At 40.8% G+C, this 16501-nt stretch overlaps 1 protein-coding gene across 8 annotated transcripts in view; it reads right to left on the reverse strand.

Annotated features, from left to right (window-relative positions):
• Nucleotides 1–1832: 1832 nt before the first annotated feature.
• TNC (tenascin C) overlaps nucleotides 1833–16501 on the reverse strand; it is a 90861-nt gene continuing 76192 nt past the window's right edge. For all 8 annotated transcript variants that reach the window (XM_019540641.1, XM_019540635.1, XM_019540634.1 and 5 more), the window contains 10 exons: nucleotides 13219–13362; nucleotides 12290–12409; nucleotides 10690–10833; nucleotides 8721–8851; nucleotides 7846–7978; nucleotides 5305–5456; nucleotides 5064–5160; nucleotides 4338–4499; nucleotides 3500–3663; nucleotides 1833–2937 (listed from right to left, as the gene is read on the reverse strand). In XM_019540641.1, the coding sequence (XP_019396186.1) occupies nucleotides 2830–2937; nucleotides 3500–3663; nucleotides 4338–4499; nucleotides 5064–5160; nucleotides 5305–5456; nucleotides 7846–7978; nucleotides 8721–8851; nucleotides 10690–10833; nucleotides 12290–12409; nucleotides 13219–13362 (1355 nt within the window). In that variant the 3' untranslated portion in view covers nucleotides 1833–2829. The remainder of the gene's footprint in view (nucleotides 2938–3499; nucleotides 3664–4337; nucleotides 4500–5063; nucleotides 5161–5304; nucleotides 5457–7845; nucleotides 7979–8720; nucleotides 8852–10689; nucleotides 10834–12289; nucleotides 12410–13218; nucleotides 13363–16501) is intronic.

A 16501-nucleotide genomic window follows, 5' to 3' on the forward strand; every position in this document is an offset into this window, starting at 1 on the left:
GCTTTGTGGTTCTAATATTTTTTTGTCATAAGTAACTTGTAATTGGTATATGACTGCCATACAGGACGTTCATAAATCATATTTTTGCAGTTCTTGTAGGATTTCCCTTTATTGATTGCTTCTATAATCTAGTCACTGGGATCTGGCAGTCAGGTGCATTATTGTGAGTGTTACAGCAGTGCCTACACTCATAGGTTGCGTCCAGATGAGTGTGGTTATGCGTTGTGGTGCTGCAGATACATCTGCAGTGCCACATACCGCACATTCAGCTGTTCTCTGTGCTGGAAGGTAGCGGGGGGAGGAGGAGGTGGGGATTCATGCCCGGAGATCCTGGGGCCAAAAAGAAATGCAAAAAAAAAAAAAAAGTGGAGCAGCGCATGCCCCCCAAAACTGGAGCCTGACTAGTTGGAGTCATGCTCCGGCTGCTGGCCAAGCTCCAAATAGCAGGATCGCTGCTGCTGCAACCCCAGGAAGCCCCCAGGACCATCGCTGCTTCTTGTTGCTGGAGAAACAAACATCCATGCTTGTGCGGACACGGCTACAAAGTTCTGTACTAACCTGCCGTGGTATCAAAGTCAAATCTGGGATGTAGTTTCTCAGGGACAGACTCTTCTTTACTTGTTTTAAAATCCAGATTAGGGATCTGGACAAGACACAATGATTCTCAACAGAGCAAAGCTCAGCAATGCAAGAATTAAGGTTTGCAATTTTTTTGCTTCCCCAGTAGAGTCCTGCTGAAGTAGGGAACAAAGCTTCATTATTATAATTGCTGTGATCGACCAGGGCTCTGTCATATCTCTTCCAGTGGTTTGGAACAATCTCCTTATTACGCTCACTCGACTGGATGTGTAGATTTTGCACACCTGTGCTCATATACTCAGCCAATGGCTCCAGGCAGCAAATTAGGGAAATGTTGGGTTTGAGCTCTTTCAAAGACTCAAGTTGGGAAAATAGGGCTGTGCGAAACAGCACCATATCGTTTCGACTTCCGTTTCAAAGGGTCAGTGTGTTTCATTTTGCTGTTTCAAAGCCTGGTTGCATTGCATTTAGTCAAAACTGTTTCACCGTTTCAAGGCTGTTTTGATGCGTTTCGACGTTTCGTCCATAGGCTATAATGGGTTTTGCATGCCCTTGCTTTGTTTCAAAGCCTGTTTCATATCAATTTTGCTGTTTTGAGCTCGAAATGCGTCGAAACAGTTTTGAAACGAAACACCCATCGAAAATTCACACAGCCCTAGAAACCATTGTGTGAAATGTGTGGAGGGAAATCTTGTTAACAGGGCCTTCAGGAAGAGTCGAAGCAGACAGTTTATACCAGTTTCTAAGCACATATGTATTTTTAACTTATTCATGATTTACCTTCTAGCTTGCATACGAATGTCACAATTTCTGGTAGTAATAAACAGAAATCCTGTAGATAAATTTTCAATTTTAGGCTTTTTTTTCCTGTTAATATCCTAACAAGGCATATCTTCCTCAGCAACCTTGATCAACAGCATGGGGCCGCTGTTTATTTCGATAACAGCTCCACTCATTTCTGCTCTCAGAGAACAACCATCTTCTCTCCAAGCCATGTTGCAGAGATGGCAGCAAAAGTAGTACAAACACATGACTGAGAAGCCTAGTCAGAGTAAGGCAGGGAAGAGAGACCGCAGTTTAAAACAAAATTTCTTTTATTGTCTTTAATCAAAGAGTATAGTACAGAGGAACTACACAAAGGCTTCATTCATATAAAAAACGAGCCCTTTATTTACATAGGTGTTCAGAGTTACCATCTGGTAGCTAATCTCAACTTTTTTTTGTTTTCGTTTCGTTTTCGTTTTCGTTTTTCATTTTTCTTTTTTTATTTTGTTAGTGATTCCCACCTAGTTAGAAGCAAGAGTTGGTCAGTAATACTTAGAAAAAGCATATTTAATGTGCTTCCTGGTAGGAAAGAAAAAAGAACACCTGCTAAAAACCAACATGAAACTTCATTGTAACAAATCCACCAAAATACTTACAACCAAATACTGACAAAAGGAACTGTATTTTCAGAGTAAGTTTAATGTTCTGATCATTCTCAGCCTTTTTTATTCCCCTACCTAATAAAAAATACCCTGGAGGAGCGTAAACTTGATGCATGAAGAAAAATGTAAAAATGCATTTAAAAGTAATTGTGCTTTTATTTTTTATTTTTTTAAATTTACAATCAGACACTGTCCTGCTGTGTTTTGGAAAGCATGGTTCCCTCAAAAGAAGATGACAAGCTTAGCTTATTATTATTATCATTATTATTATTACTTTGTCATTATATTAATAATATTAATTTTATGTTTACTATTGAAATCATAGTGCTTCCCCTATCTTTTTCTGTGGTACATGGTATATAGAAAAAAAAAGTTTTCCAATGACCAAAAGTATTCCATTATAACTAATAATAATAATGATAATTGAACATACAAACTTTTGTGTGTAAAATATGGCTGGCTCTATAACAAACTATCAATGTACAACCTGTTCCCCTGCCCCTTCCCCGAGTCATCCTAGAGACATTTAGATGATGGAAGACTCTCATCACAGAAGCTCTCTGAGGAAAAAAAACAGAAACAACACAGAACCCTTGAATTGTTGTCTTTGGTGTGAAGGACATTAATCATGAATAGCTAGAGCTGCTCTGCTGAAGAATCTGTGGTTGCATAAGGCTTGTCACTTAGACCATAAAAAGAGCCCCAGTTAGGCCAAGGGGCAACTGATGCTTTGGTAAAATTACCAGCCCCTTGCACCCTCCCACCAATTATTCCAGGAAGACCCTCCCAATCCCTCCCCCGACCTCTCCACCATGCCTGGGTTTTATGTTCGCTTTCGTCTTCCTAGGTTCTGGAAGCTGGAGGGTCTCAACTTCATTTCTGCAAACTCGATGGAATATTCATGGCCCTTCCAATGGAACCAGTTAACACCCTGCAAAAACACACGTGTGGCATGACACCATGTTGGTAAAGTAGTAATATTTAGCATCTGTTTTCAAAGCAATCACTATCATGGGCTTTACAGAGGAGTTTTGCCACTATAGCAGCCTGACAGTTCAAGCAGTGTCACGTGAGCTCTTTCATGACTTCTACTATTTCTTCTTATGTGTTATTCCACATCAGGCTCTTTCTTTGGGGAAGGGGCAGAGGGAGGGCAGTAGAATCCATTCTTGAATGGATAAAAGCTCTCTCCCATATAAACATTCATGTGAACTCCCACAGAAAAGTGACTTAAAAAAAAAAAAAGAAGAAGGTATGGAGTTTTTTGGATCGAATTGCAATTTTCATTTTGTGAATGTTAGTTGATAATATCCCCGCTGTGAGTCATTCAGTTTTAATTATTTGGGTTTTTTTCTGGATTATTAGGTCTTGCATAGTGGCCGATGAAAGAATTTGGATTACAGAATGGAGGAAGGATGTGATGGGCTGATTTGCCAACAGTCTGATGCCTCCTAGACTACTTATCTTGGATTGCTTTCAAATGGCAAACTCACCTGACTGTGACTGTTGTCACCATATCTGCCCATCAGATTGACCCGGTGGCAGTTCTTGTACCAGAAAGCACCCTTGTATGACAAAGCGCAATTAGTGATGGCAGAGTCATTGTCCTTGTCATAGGTAGAGAAGGCCCGTCCATTGTGATAGCTCATGGAGTCACCTATGCAGGAAAAAGAGGGAACAGTGTCAGGTTATGGGAAAACATACCTTTTAGCTCCTTATTTTCACCCTGAATGAAGTAATTAAAGTTGGAATAAGTTTACTACACTTGTAACTCCTACAAAGTGATGCAGATGGAACCCTTGCATTGCAACAGTTTGTATCGTTACTATTCGATATCCATAAGGTTATGTCTGTCAATTCTCTTAGGTGTTCATGTGAACTGGCCAGGAACCACATGTTTTACCCTGATATGATTGCAAGAGATGGTTGAAGTCTTTAACAATATTGTAAAGCATATTATAACAAGAATTGGTAATATATTCTTAACAGATGGTAGCATGACAGGTTGTTTTAAGCTTTATAAATGACAGCCAAACATTACCAAAATGAGATATATGTCTGTTTAATATGTTCATTTACATTCTGTCCTAAGCATGCTATAAAAATGGGTATATAAATGAATGGAGTATTTAAAATAGAATCATAAAAGAAAGTGATACAGTCAAATTTTCATATCCCTAACACAACTCTTCCCTTTGATAACAATGATCTCCATCATTGACATAGAATTTGTTGTTCTGAGAGAACTGGAAGGAAATTGTCACCCAGGGACTATCTGAGGAAATACAAAGCTCATTTTGATTTGGAAAAAATATCCATGTTTCAGCCCACCTGCTGTGCCAGTATATCCATCCACTTTTAGCCGATATCGGGTCTTGGAGTCTCCAACGCTAAACTTGTCATAGATAGCAAAAGCTGTCTCGCCCTTGTCTCGCAGATCCACACGCAGTTCATACTGGCCCTGAGAGGTGATTTTGTGGAGATTCTCCAGGCCTGAAGTAAAGAAGTGAGGAATAAAGAACAACTATATTGTCTCTGTTGAAAACTTAAGTCATCATGGTCTGTCATAAAAGCTAAAAGTAATATTAATACTCTATAAACACATCAAAAGCATAAACAGCAGAAAGGGAAAAGAGCTATTTAAGTGAAAAGAGTATGTGGGCACAGAAACAAATGCATGTACACTGCCCACGAACAAATTTAGGCCAGAAACTGGAAGCAGGCTTCCACCTATCAGAGGAGTAAGGTTCTGGAATAGCCTTACAATATGAGTAGAGAGGGCAAAATTCTAATTGTAAGATGAAGCCTGATAAATTTATGAATGCAATTATATGATATAAATGCCTCCAGTAGCAGGGAACTGGACTTAATGACCCTGGAGGTCCTTTCTGGGCTTCTCTTCCCTCATTTTATTCCATATTGCATCATTGCTGCTATAAGCCTCTTGGCAGTAGAGAAAAAAATATTGTTGTTTAGCCAATGGAATCGTGAGCATACACCCTTAACCGTGAATCAGGCATACTCCTTATTTTCAGAAAGCTCTTGACCCTTGCTTACCCATCCAGAACTCATCCTTGGGATCACCAAAGCCAGCAGTGTATGTCCTCCAATTCCTGTAGAAATCCTCTTTTCCATTATGGCGCCTCAGAAACACCTACAATCCCAACATGCAAATAGTTTTACTTCTGACAGATTTTAACACATGCTGTAATACAATGAGGCTTAGCTCTGCTTGGTGCACTGAGCAGAAGACAACAAGGAAATATGAATATAATGGTCCATCCCACCATATACTCACAATCCATCCACCTCCATCAGAGCCCATGTCACAGTACACCTCCAGTGGCTGAGACTTCTCTCCATTCAGGTAAATGGTGTAGAGTCCAGAGGCAGTTTCTCCATTCAGTAGAGCTTGAGCACAGTCTTTAGGGAAAGGATAGAGAAGTCCACCTGCAAGCAAAGGAAGAAAGCAGAGAAGAGCTCTTGAGAAAACATTTATTATAAGTAAGCAAATTAAGACAACTTGCCCAAGGTCTTGCAGCAAGCCAAGGGCACAAACAGCCATAAGAGGTTCTTATCCTAATCACTAGAAAATCCATGATATAAAAGCTATATACAAAACTACTGATAATTTGTGTTTCATGAATAACTTAGGGACACACTTTTTAAAGCCAGGATTCTCCAGTTTTTGAAAGTGCAATTAACGCATTTATCTACCTACCTATCTGTTATATAAACACAATGTGTAAGTGACTTTAGTTGTATCTGAAATACCTGCAGGGCAAAAGCGCACCTATAATCATTTGCTACATTGGGGTAGGTCTGGAAGTGAAGGCAAAAGCTAAACTCAAAACAAAAAACCCCCAGTACTTCTCCAATAACAAATGGAATGCAAGCTATATTATAAAACATGGTATATCAAAAACTTTAATAGCCTGCATTTGCTTTGGACTATAACTTACGATAATTGGCACATTTATAGGCAATAGAATTTCTTTTTAAAAACCCATAAAAAAACCACGAATCCAAAATACGTTAGTTACTGGGTATTTTCTCTGGCTCTATGAAGTGATGGAAAATACTACTGATCATAGCATACTCCATGAAAATATCTGCAACAAGTTTAATTGAGTGTTTGATGTTCTAGATAGGTGAGTTTCCATTTTTTGTTAGCAACAAGGCCATCTATAGGTCATGTTCCCTACCCTGTGCCCCATCCACAAAAAATGATAGCTCATCACCACTTCACCTCTAAGATGTAAACATACAGTTGAGAAGAAATGTTTGCAGGGCAGTACTTACATGCTTACTTCCCACTGAAGCCAGTAGAATTCATACAGGTGCTTAAAATTAAGCTGAAATTATGGAAACTCATGTTTTACCTTTAGAATTCAATCCTTGGTTGTAACCAAGACTGGCAAACATCACTTAAACACACAAGGATCCAGTTCTGATCTCAATTGTTGGTAGAGCTCTATTAACTTGACTGGAGTTAGTCCTACTTTGCCACAGTGAGCAGAACCACGACTATGTGCCTTTTATAAGCCCTTGACCTAATGTCAGTACATGTAGTAAAAGGAGAATATGAATATCTGAATATGTTGCTGCATTTGGAAGCCCAAGGAGAGAAAAGAATGACAAACAGAATTTCATAGCAGTTTAAATCCTAAGCAACACCATTTTATTTTCATTGCCCCAAGAAAAAATGTTGTTCAGAGAACTGACTACTGGCTGTGACAATTTCTATGTGACCTCCTGCAGACCCAGTTCATTATAGCATTCAGATCGCCTTTGCGACTAGAATCAGAAAGAGCACCCAAGAGTAGCAGGGAGAAACCTGATTTCAGTGGGAAGGAGAGAGGAAACTTAGTTGAGGAATTACGCTGTGAAGACTTCAGGACGAAAAATATTTGATTTGTTTACATTTTAAAAGTTGGCTTGTTTTACCATTTTTTATTTGAAAAAATAAATGTGCATGTTGAGTGGAAAGAGTAACAAAAATGTCCTGTTAATGCTTCATACAAGAAAACTGATTTTTTTTTTTCATCAGAATTCTCATTCATGCTCCATATAGATGAAGTGTGGCAGGGCTTATTAGCTGAATTTTATCCTTCCTGTTAAGGGCTAGAAAAAGGATTGTTGCCCAGCATGGAACACAACTTTCTCTGGCCCTCTGTGCTATGATTGGATAGCATGGGTTTTAGCACGCTGTGGGTGCGTCTACACAAGAGGTTTACAGCAGAGCTGACTAATTAGCTCCACAGTGAAGTTTCAGCATCTGTACATGTGGCCCTATTAAGCCACCCTATTAATGCCTCCGTGGGATAGTACTTGTAAACACAAGTACTGTCCTGTGGCAGGGTTATTTAGTGTGCTGCAACTCACATATAGACACTGACAGGACTGGCTGGGGCATGAGGGCATTTCCATGGAGGGGGCTATCTGCCGGCTAGCCCTTCACTGGAGCCCCCTCATGCCCCAGCCAGCCACTCTGCAGCACAATGAGCTAGTCTGATGCAACCCTGGGCTTGCAGGTTCACCCCCTGGGCCCGCTCAGCCAGGGCTTCTCCAACCTAGTACAACATGCTGCAGTCCCGGATGCACATGTACATGTGGTGCCCAGGAGCAATAAACTCTGGTGCAAACTGCACCAGCGTTTATTCAGGTTCATTAATTTCATGTGTAGGCATGCCCTGTAAGTAGAGTCAACAGAATTCAGGGGGAGTTGTGTTTGCTTCCTCCAGATCTTAACTTGATGAACATTTTCAGAACTTTTCAGTGAAAAAGACACAAAAACAACATTTGTAACCAAGTCTGTGCCACAGATCAAGGACCTTACTTGTCGTGAAAATAGTGTGGATGATGTTGCTCTTCAGGGATCTATTCAGTGCCCTCAGTTTTACTGTGTACTGAGTGGATGGGCTCAGCTCAGTCAAATCATAGGAAGTTTTCTCAGGTTCCAGGATGACTTCCTGTAGAGGGAATAAATGAGAGAGAAATCTCCAGTTAGAAATCCTATAGTCTGAAATGAGTGCATATTTTAAGTGTTAAGTTTTTAAATTTAAATCATTTATGCTTTTTAAAGTCATTGAAGTGATTTGTTGCAAAATTTTTACTCCCAAAAGCTTTTCCCCCTGTTAACTTCTATTAGAAGTGTGAGAGAATTTGTCCAGAAATGAATGTTTAATATTACAATGTTTAACTTGTGTAGCTTAACAACAAATCATGGTAAAAGTCTTTTAGAGTATGTCTTTAGACAGCATGGATTGAAATATTCAATCGTGACCAGCAATTTTGGTTAGCCACTGTGAAATAACTCGAAGGGACCAGGTTTTCAAACAAATTGCTGAGCAGCCACCCCTTCAAGATTAGACCTCCTCAACAAATCTCAAGAGGGCACTCAAAATCACTAATCAGTTTGAAATATGAAGGCCTAACACTTCTATGCCATAGACTTTGAATGGAAGAAAGTAGAGAGTTGTGTGTTATCTTTTGTTTTGCAGAGTGCTGGTATTCATAGCACAGTTTAGACTGCAGCTAAGTCACCATTACAATCTGCAATTCAGGAAGACTCTTAAACTTGTATTTAAATCCATTTCTATTTGGCCTAGCACTTGAGACACACACTTATGTCCCATTCCCTGGCACATTTTGAGCATGTCTACTGCCAACATCCCAATGGCAGATTTCCTGGTTTAGATCCAAGTTCTGTACCTTGACTTTGCCATCAGCAGACTCATAGATTAGGAGATAGCCAGTGAGAGAAGCACGAGGAGGCCTCCATGTCAATACTGCTGTTTCTGATTGAACATCAATGGCACTTAGATCTCTTGGAGCATCCAACCCTGAAAGAGACAAGAAGCAGGCAATTAGCCATGATAGTCTGAAGTCCAGCAGCAAGCAGGGCAGAGTTGAACATTACAGACTTAACTAATCCATTGATCCATAAACTGTCATAAGCAGCAGCTCACTTCAGTGGATATTAAATAAATAAATAGCATCTGATGAAGGAAACTGTTGCTTATGAAAGTTTCTGCATCTCTGAATTAGTTAGTTTATAAGGTGCAACTTCACCCTGCCTCCTGAAAGAGAGCTGTGGCTGAGTTGCAGCCAGATCCAGGGCATGTCTACATGTGCATTTATGCCAGCTTAAATTTACTGCACAGTAAATTACTGTGCAGTAAGCAGGAATAGACTGGCATCTAAGGTATACACATACCTTTTTGTCCCACCATATGCTGGAGATTTGTTGCTTGGGAGCAAGCTCAGTCACATGTGAGCTGATGTGAACTGTGCTGCTCCATGGTCAGTTGTATAAGTGGTGAAATGAGTGTCAGAGCACAGAAAATGGCAGTGGTGCGCTTTGGAACTAAAACACCTCCAATATGTTAATTCAGAAGTGCGCTTCTGCCATTTTCTCAGCACTGACATGCATTTTGCCAATTATGTGCAAAATGCGTGTGTAAAAATGCCCTACATGTGCAGGCGTTAAAGTGTATTAATGCTGTGTGTGGACAGTCCACACACAGTGTTACTGTACAGTAAGGTGTCTACATGTGTGTCACTGCAGGAACTAATTGGGCATTAATGATGCAGGTATCAAATTTACACGCAAGTCAGCATAAGTCACCATATTTACTGCACAGTACAGGCATGCACCCATACTGCACAGTAATTACACTTGCTGTGTAGTAAATGCACACATGTAGACATGCCTCCAGAAAAACACATCATAGAAGCTATCCTGCAGGCACAGAAATGTATACACAGAAATGTATTAGTCAGGTATAAAAAACAAAACTTTTCCAACAAAATGTTTCAAACAAAAAATAATCAAAATCTGTGTCTAGTTTTTGAAAAAAGAAAAAAAAGAAATGTATTTTGTTTCAGCTTAAAATGATAGTTCAGTTTGGCATTTTGGTTTAAAAGTTCTAATTGGAATGTCAATTTAAAGCAAAAATATTCCTTTTAATAGTTCACATAGGAAAACTGAAATTAAGTCTTCAGAATGGACATTTTCCCATGAAAAGAAACTTGGTTCCGACAAAACCATATTTATAGCAAGAAATGAGTTATTGAAATCCTGGCCAAATTCCCACTCCCCAGCTTCTTCCAGGATTAAAATAAAAGATTAATTAGGAAGAATGTTAGGCCTCATTAAAGAAGGATGTCTATATTGTGTAAAATATGACTAGGACTCATGAGCTACGGATTCAGGTCTCAACTCTGCAATAAACTTTCACGAGTAAGCAAACTAACTTTTTTGTACCTCAGTATCTCTTAACTGAAATGAAAATATTTCCTTACCTCAGAGGGATTTGTGTATGGATAATTTAATTCATTAGCATAATGAGGCATAATTTAGAAACTACTGTGATAGTATCCACACATATAGATCCTAATGGTCTGAAGAAATTGGGTGGTGGGATCCTACTCTAGTGCCCTACTTACTAGATTGTGGGAAATCAGTTGCAGAACTGTGATCTGAAAAGCTAGTTAACTGAACAATTTACACTACTGCTGGACTGATCTATGAGACAACAGACTACAAATACTATTTCGCTTTAGATTTTTTAGTTAAAAAATGGACCAAGTACAGTGCTTGATTGCTGATAGCCTAAGAAACATAGCCTTTTACAGCACTACATGAGGTTGTACAGCTGGGGGAAAGACAGTGTAGTACCTGTAGTAAATTTGGTAGATAGAGTTGGACTCTGCTGGGCATCCTTTACTGCATGCATCCTCAGTATATACTCAGTTGCAGGTCGAAGGCCATTAAGGTCATATTCCACAGTGTTCCCAGACACCATCTGCTTCACTTCTGGCTCTAAGCAGCAAAATGCACCAAAATGGAAAGAGATAACTTGTACTGTTTATGGACAACTCAAAGTCAATGCAACCCTTCAGCATGATGTGTACTTCTCAAACAGCCTTAACGCCTGTGATCAGTTTAATTTATCACTGTCTGGGGAATGAGGCTGAAAGAAGCAGAAGTATTGAGCTCATTGGAATCAGTGCATCGACCTGCACCAAGACTAAACTTGGATTGCTGTGGTCTCCGATCATTTCTGTACAAAAGTATTTGCACGTCCTTAGGCACATGATGAAGATAATAAGAGGGCCTGTTTCTTTCCAAAGTGACCACAGACATAGTTTCTTGACTGTTCGTCATCTGGAACAGGCACTGACAACTAAAGTGAGAATATTTTAAAATAAGTCAAAGTGCTACATCTAGGGAGAAGGAATCACCAACACACCTACAGGGTAGGAGGTGACTTTCTAAGCAGCACAGCAGCAGAAAGGGATCTCGGAGTCATAGTTGACTCCAAAGTGAATGTGAGTTGTCAGTGTGATGAAGTGATAAGTAAAGCTAACCGCACTCTTTCATGCATTGGAAGGTGCATCGCAAGCAGGTCTAAGGAGGTGATGCTTCCTCTCTATGCGGCATTGCTAAGACCACAGTTGGAGTAGTGCATCCAGTTCAGGGCACTGCACTACAAGAGGGATGTGGATAACCTTGAGAGAGTTCAGAGGAGGGCTACTTCAGAGGAGTGCTACTCATATGGTTAAGGGTCTACAGGTTAGATCCTATGAGGAGAAATTGAGGGACCTGAATCTCTTCAGCCTCTGCAAAAGGAGGCTGAGAGGGGATCTTGTAGTTGTCTACAGATTCATTGCGGGGGGGAGGGGGCAGTAAGAAATAGGGGATACTCGGTCAGCAGGGTGCTGCTTGGGGTTCCTAGGAAAATGGCCATAAACTGACAGAGAACAGATTTAGTTTAGACATTAGGAAAAAATTATTGACAGTAAGGGTTGCCAAAATCTGGAATGGCCTTCCAAGGGAGGTGGTCCTCTCCTCTACCTTGGAGGTCTCTAAAAGGAGACTAGACAAGCACCTAGCTGGGGTCATCTGACCCCAGCACTCTTTCTTGCCCAGGGCAGGGGGTCAGACTTGATGATCTGCTAAGGTCCGCTCTGAGCCTAAAAATCTGTGAAATCTATGAAGTCTAATGTGCATTTACAATTCAAAATAAAACTCTCCCCTGTCTTCCGTTAGCATGGGTGCTGAGTACATGGGGATCCAAAGGCCCCTTGGGAAGAAGGTTGTCATTTGAAATGCAGAAAACTTTCCACGTCCATGATCTTACCCTCCCCCCTGCCACCCTGGGCAAAAATAAAAGTTGATGCCTGAGCCTGTTGGGTTTCTGTTACTGAATCCATTCTGGATCGTCTCTCAGTGGCTGTGGACTTATCAACAGAGAACCCGCACTGATTGCACTTACCCTTCTCAGAAATATAGGAGATGACATAATTGTCCACAGCAGCAATTGCTGGCTGCCAGGTTGCTAAGGCCTCAGAATCTGTGATATTCACCACCACTAGGCCAGATGGGCTGTCCAGAGCTGAAGGGGAGGATAATATTGAGGGGATTAAAGAAACACATTAAAAGCCTCTTTGTTACATGCAATACATGGTGGGCTGGGCACATAATCGAAACTCTGCACAAACTGCTGCTTGATCTAGTTGATCAGATCCCCTTTGGAATGCTTGGGCTCTATAGCAAAGACGTCACGCTATGAAAAATGTCAACAAATGCCACTGGTGCAAAGCAAGGTAATTGCGAGCGAGAATTAAACAAATCCCAAGAGGCATACTCTGATAACTAGTTATATTCATGTTCCGAATCCAAAAGCTCTCAGATACAGTCTTGACATCATCAATCTTGAGGCTTTTATCAGAGATGACATTACTCTCAACATTCTCCATTTCAGGCAGTTTCTTGGAGGAAACTCAGACTCCTAAGTCTGGGATAAGAAATGATGCCTGTCCACAGCCAGGGTGACCTATTGATTCACTCAGCAATTTTTTCATTGCTTACTCTGCTTTTCTTTTCTTGTTTCCCTGTCTTTTTCTTGTTTTTTTTCCTTGTAGAGACCCTGCATTTCCCTTCATTTCATGCCTCTCTTTTGAGAACCTGCATTGGTTGCTCTGATTAGAGCAGAAAGGGGACATCAAGTACATCTTCCTCTCTCATGTTGAGTACATGAAACCCTCAGCCGTTCTGAGCTCCTAGTGATCTATGAAACAGTTATACTATGCAAGACTCTGTAGTTTCTGTGATCTTAGGTATCCTTTCATCTCTAATTTCTGAGCCATCTGTATGACTACCTGAAAAAAGCTGAAGTTGAGTCTGCTTTCTCTTTGGTATTACCTGTTTTCAGAGATCCAGAGACAGGCTCACTTTCTTCAAATCCTTTTACAGAGGTGATGTTGACAACATATTCTACACCAGGGATCAGTTTCACCAACTTGGTCCTAGTCTTGGTTCCATCAACTGTCACAACATTAACAGTACCTAAAATCAAATGAAATGGTGAACGAATGGTGAGATGACATCCCGACTAGTGTTTAGGCTTGCCCTACTGTGTTCCAATCAAATATGATCTTTTCCAGCATGAAAATGGCTTTTTCCTATGAAGCTGAATTTTCCTCGAAGTTAAAACTACTAACATAATGGTATTGCCTGGGTGTAGACCAGGGAAAATTTAGCATCTCAGGATAAATGAAGATAATATAAATATAAATCAAATATGAATCAAAGAGACTGGGTTATTAATATGTATCCCTAGTAGTCAAATAAATGTAAAGAAAAATAAAATCTTACCCTGTTCATGTAACATGGTATATTTTCATGTGGAAATTAGGCAGCTGTCTATTTGCAGATGGAGATATTTGCACGTGCAGGTAAACATAGGTGAAAATCAAAGCCTTGTTGTAACTACAGACTTATTTTGTTTCTGGAAGGAGATAGAGAAAGGCCAGCTACCTACATCAAGCTTATTGTTGGCCCATCTATATAGTGATTCCTTTGGGAGATCCCACAGCTACCAGTCATGAAATTTTACCTGAATAGACAGCAATTCAGGAAGTTTATTTCCCCCAAATTCTGGTGAATGTCTAGTATGACGCATCAAGACATGTATAATTTAATGTTCCTAAGCATTCCTATTGAATTTAGTGGGACTCTTTAATGTGTGTAAAGTTATACACATGCTTAAATGGTATGCTATGTCAGGGCATAAATCCTGGCCTGTCTTCCTTTTTGTTCAACTGGCACTTCCAGCATATTTCTGTTGCCTCTAGTACATTTCTGCATGCTTTTTGCTAACCCTGAAACATTCCTTAGTTGTGCTAAAGTGCACTGCTCATCTAGGAAGTCACTTTAAAATGACAGGTTCTTGTCTGTGAATTAAGTGCTAAAACTAAGTTGCGTTGTGTTCAGTAAAATGAAGTATCATTGGCAGAAATTCAACTAAGTTTCAGCTAAGTTGGGGTGATTTTGTTAAACTACTCTTAATCTTTAAAAGGAAGATTTTTCAAGATACTCAGCACACAGGGTGATGAGCTCTTGTGAACACTGGTTTAGGAACCTAAACAGAAAAGGAGATTTTTGGTGAATTTGGTCTCAGATATGGGTTATGAGCATAAGGGAGTCCAGTTCTGAGATCTTTGTCAAATTTGACCCATGGTGTGCAGAACTTGCCACATACTGTAAGCCTATTCACCAAAATCACTTCAGTGCACTCCTAAGTTTCTGGCCAGCAACTGGCTAGCACAATACAATGAACCTCTGTGACCTGAGGCCAGACAGCTACAGACTCGGTGTGTCTACATGAGAGGCTTAACTGTGTATTTAGCACAGTTTGCTGCAAAGTAAGCATGTGTGTCTGCACGTACACGTGCTTACTACAGAGAGCTGGTGCTGGGAGCTCCCTGGGGGGTGCGGAGGTACAGGGGATCCTGCTCCTTGTCCACCTTTGCAGGGGATTGAGGCATGGAGCTACAGGGGTGGGGTAGGTCCCAGTCCCCTGCCCCAATCTGCCGGTGGGGCAACTAGCAGCAAGTTAGCTGCTATACGCCTCACTGGCATTTCTGGTTAGGGAGCTGAGACCTGCCTCTCCCCTGAAGCTCTTTTCAAGTCTCCTGCCCTTGATTGGGGAACCAGGGCCAGGAGATCCCTGCTGCTGGGGCAGGGGAACATTGTCCCTGCCCTAGCAGGCAGCTACTTGAGGCCAGGAGACAGCTGTTTCCTGGCCCAGTGCTCCCTGCCAGCCCCTTGGCTAGCACCCAGGGGGAGCCTTGACCTCCCCTAGGTGGCAGCAGGGGCCCATTGCAGGGCTGCAGGAAACTTGGTGCAAAGAGCAGCAAATCTCCTCCCTAATCCCTACATGTGTAGACACCTGCCCAAAAGCATTTACTCCAGAGTATTTTGCACCAGAATAAACTTAGGACAAATCAAATGCATATGTAGATGTGCCAGCTGAGTAATAGACACCAGAATAATGCAATCACTTCAACTTGCTCACTTCTCTCTCATCAGTGTTTTCTATATTCTTGCATTCTCACCTCCAGTTTTGGGGGTATAGAGAATCCGGAAACTTTCCACTCGGGTTTTTGGAAGCATCCAGGTGACTGTAGCTGAGTTTTCAGTGATGTCAGTGAAATTGATTCCTTTGGGAGATCCCATGGCTACCAGCAGAGTAGGGCGAGCAGAGAAACACACCATAGAGAACACAGAAAAAGTTAGATCATGTATATATCCATCCTTCTCACTGGAATAACATTGATTTCAAGTTTCTATCCCAGGAGAAAAAAAGCTATAAATATTCAATCCACACAATGCTAGATCAAAAGATTCCATGCGCTTACAATTTTTTATCACACACTTAGAACAATCTTCCTTTTGGTTTTGATTTTTGTTCAATAAAATTACAGCAGTGTTTAGCCTGGTAAAACAGCTGTTAACTACATGTATGTAGGATCCTATAATACAGGGAAATACTGGAGTCTTCAGTGGCTATGAAAAATTTACATTTATGGGACTATTTTTATTTTTTTTAATTACAGAAACTCTGCTCGTCATAATTCAAATTCATTCAGATTATTTTTAGTTTTTTATTTAATCTCCTGAATCTCACTCATGCGTCCTGAAATATATTTGTCCATAGCTGTCTTTAGGTTGGAAAAAGTCTGCTTTCAAGCTGCCAAGGCTGTAATAGGGTGGATTGCCACTAAGGTCTTGAAACTGGGGTCTAAGTGCATAAAAAGCCCTGTCCTGTGAGATGCTGGACATCCTAAGTGCCTGCTGACTGCAAAGGGAGCTGAGGGAGATCAGTAATTTGCAGGATCAAATCCTAAATGATACTGCAGAATCCAGAAAAATAAAACTGAAGCCTAACCCAAATAAAAGTTGGTGAAGGCGCAGTGTAAAGAGGGAACCCTTTGCACCAAAGGAAGGACTTCCAGCTTGCAGAGAGAAGGCAGCAAAATCCTACCTCATTCTCTTTGCAGTAGCAGGCAATAGGTTAGAGGTATCCACTGGGACCATAGCTGTAAATGAACCTGCCTGCTGATGTGTATAATGGACTATAGTATCATCTGTGGCATGGCTATACTAATCTTACTAATACGTACTGCTAACTCTGTACCCTGAT

The sequence above is a fragment of the Crocodylus porosus genome, unplaced genomic scaffold (assembly GCF_001723895.1).
Source record: "Crocodylus porosus isolate Cpor-Errol unplaced genomic scaffold, CroPor_comp1, whole genome shotgun sequence".
In the NCBI taxonomy this organism is placed as follows: domain Eukaryota; kingdom Metazoa; phylum Chordata; order Crocodylia; family Crocodylidae; genus Crocodylus; species Crocodylus porosus.